A 2643-nucleotide genomic window follows, 5' to 3' on the forward strand; every position below is an offset into this window, starting at 1 on the left:
AAATTGCATACACTTATTCTGTGTCTCAATTTTACTACAAGTAATCTTTATCAGCAAGCCACCAAAAGTAAAGACTAAAAGAGAACAAAATGGGAAACACATCATGTTAATCACCTTTGAATTTAGGGGGTAAAAAAATTTAAAACCCTTTCTAGAAGCATCAGAATCACCTGCTTAGCAGCTTGTGATTCTTCCATTTCTTTGGTCAATGCACTAGGAACTTTTGCAGCATGCCAATCCCATTTGTCAGGGTTTGATGCCATGAACCTTCTAAAAATATTTCTGACTTCCTTCTCATTAGCCAACATATATGGAGTCCGCGCCCTTTCATCTTTAATGCAAGGATCCAAGCCCTGTTCCAGGAGTTCCATGACGTTGTGAGCGTCTCCAGATTTTGCTGCTTGATGTAATGGAGTTGATATGCCAGGTAGCTCATTCTCACTCTCTTCATCACTCAAAACAGGTTGTGCATCCTTTTTGCTTGAACTAGCTTTAGCCTCATCTTTGTTATCCAACTCAATCATGTCCCCTTTGCTGGAGAGTGGGTCTGTATTTCTTACAGCAGTTGGAATTGATATTAAGCCCTCTTGGTTGCTTTGTAATGTTTCCTTCTCATCCGTTTCAAAGGATACTTGAGTCAACTGGCTATATACACGTTTTGCTTCCCTAAAAGTAGGCCTTCGAACAGTGAAAGGAATATTTCTGATAGCACAATGCGGATTGGAAAAGAGTGATTTTTCTCCATTATAGAACAATTGACGACTACTTGAAGGTGCATTTATAAAAATGCATTTGGAAGCATCAAAATAAGGTCTCCAAGAAGTAAGCAGTTCTTGAACTTCCTAAAATATTGGAATGCCCATCCAGAATAAAATATCAGTATGGCATGAATGAGATAAGAAATAAGCATGCATTTTCCTGCATTTAGTTTTAACAGGAATGATTGCAAAGTCAAATTGGAGGAAGAAGAATACGAGTTAATTTGTTAAATTCATGACCCATAAATGGAATCATTAAAAACTGGAAATGATTTTATTTGGTTTGAATAGAACAGCTAGAAATAAAATCTTATCATCTTATGTTAGGATTCATCATACAAATTTTCAGTTGAATTGATTTTAGAATCAATTCTTATATTTGGAATACGCATTTAAGGTGAAATTAATTTATTTATTTTATCACTTTAAAATACGTTTTACCCTCAAATACCCCGCAATCCAGTCTGTTAGGCATGGGCTCTATGAGAGATAGAAACCAAAAGTAAGGATGAAATAGTCCATCTATTTGAAGTTAAATTGGGAGAAATGGCATCATATTTGACCAGATTTTTGAAACACTAAAACCCAAGAAATTTTAAAACCTAATTCATTTCCTATTTTTTAACAATCCAAAACAAGCTTTAATTTAAAAGTCAAATCAAATCCCATTTTTCACATACAAACACAACTGCTAGGGCCAATTATCAGTATCATATTTGGAATAACAATTTGTTGAGTATATTACTTCATTATATAACAATTTATAAATCTACACAGAATCACACATGACATTCAGAATTCTTAATTCTACATTCTACAATTACAAGAACCTAGTCTGTACCCATTCTGTACATATACTTTATGTTTGTTATGAGAAGAGATATTGTTGTTAGATAGTGGCTATTAGTTTAGATGATGCACTAATGGAAAATAGTTGATAGATGCCTTATATTTATTACTCTACTCTCTATTCGTCTTTTCTATTGTAACACACAACAATCTACAGTTCTACACACAAGTAATATATTATCTTTCTGTCTGTTGTCTAGTTACTCCAATAGTTCTGCCGAATAACCATGAATCATAACAATGTTAAAGTATTCTTCGTGCTCTTAAACTTTATTATGTGATATATAATCTTTCAATATACGAAAACGCCAGACAACACTTGCACTCTACCCATTCAATTAAAATGAAATCAATCCAATAAATTTTACGAATACTTCACTGAACTAATTTGAAATCATTAGAGGTCCATTAACACAAGCTTCCCATATCCCAAAATGAATTAAACAGCATTAAGTCACTGGTTACAGCAATCATCAGACAACACCCTCAAAATTGATAAACTATAAATAGATCTGCTCTCAGCTACTATAATAGTGTATTCCATTGCTTCCCTTTCTTGTAAAATGGTCACCACTTGAGCCACAGAGGATGCTTTTTGACCAATAGCTACATAAACATATATTGCATTTTGTCCTTGTTGATTGAGAATCGTATCTGTAGCTACTGCTGTCTTACCTGTTTGTCTGTCCCCAATAATTAATTCTCACTGACCACGCCCTGTATCATTGAATCATTAGCAATAAGTCCTATTTGAAGAGGCTCATATACAGAACGTCTCGAAATAATGCCGGGAGCTGGAGATTCGATTAATCGAGATTCGGAAGATGAAGTTTCTCCTCGACCGTCAATTGGTTTAGCCAAGACATTTATAACACAACCCAAATAAGCCTCACTTACTGGTATCTGAGCAATTCTTCCTATTGCTTTTACTGAGCTTTCCTCTTGTATCATCAAACCATCACCCATTAATACAACACCAACATTATTTGATTCCAAATTTAAAGCAATCCCTATGGTACCCTCCTCAAATTCCACT

The 2643-nt window shown here is 34.5% G+C and overlaps 1 protein-coding gene across 1 annotated transcript; it reads right to left on the minus strand.

The window, feature by feature from the left end:
• Positions 1 to 71: 71 nt before the first annotated feature.
• LOC107624627 (ankyrin repeat and zinc finger domain-containing protein 1-like) lies at positions 72 to 859 on the minus strand. Its single transcript, XM_021115090.1, has one exon. The coding sequence runs from the start codon at positions 522 to 524 to the stop codon at positions 123 to 125; it is 402 nt and encodes a 133-aa protein (XP_020970749.1). The 5' UTR covers positions 525 to 859; the 3' UTR covers positions 72 to 122.
• Between the last annotated feature and the right edge of the window lie 1784 nt (positions 860 to 2643).

This window comes from Arachis ipaensis, unplaced genomic scaffold (assembly GCF_000816755.2).
Source record: "Arachis ipaensis cultivar K30076 unplaced genomic scaffold, Araip1.1 Aipa421, whole genome shotgun sequence".
Classification (NCBI taxonomy): Eukaryota; Viridiplantae; Streptophyta; class Magnoliopsida; order Fabales; family Fabaceae; genus Arachis; species Arachis ipaensis.

Excerpts from the sequence above, each read along its gene's own strand:
- LOC107624627 (XM_021115090.1), bottom strand. The coding sequence starts at position 524 with ATGATTGAGTTGGATAACAAAGATGAGGCTAAAGCTAGTTCAAGCAAA.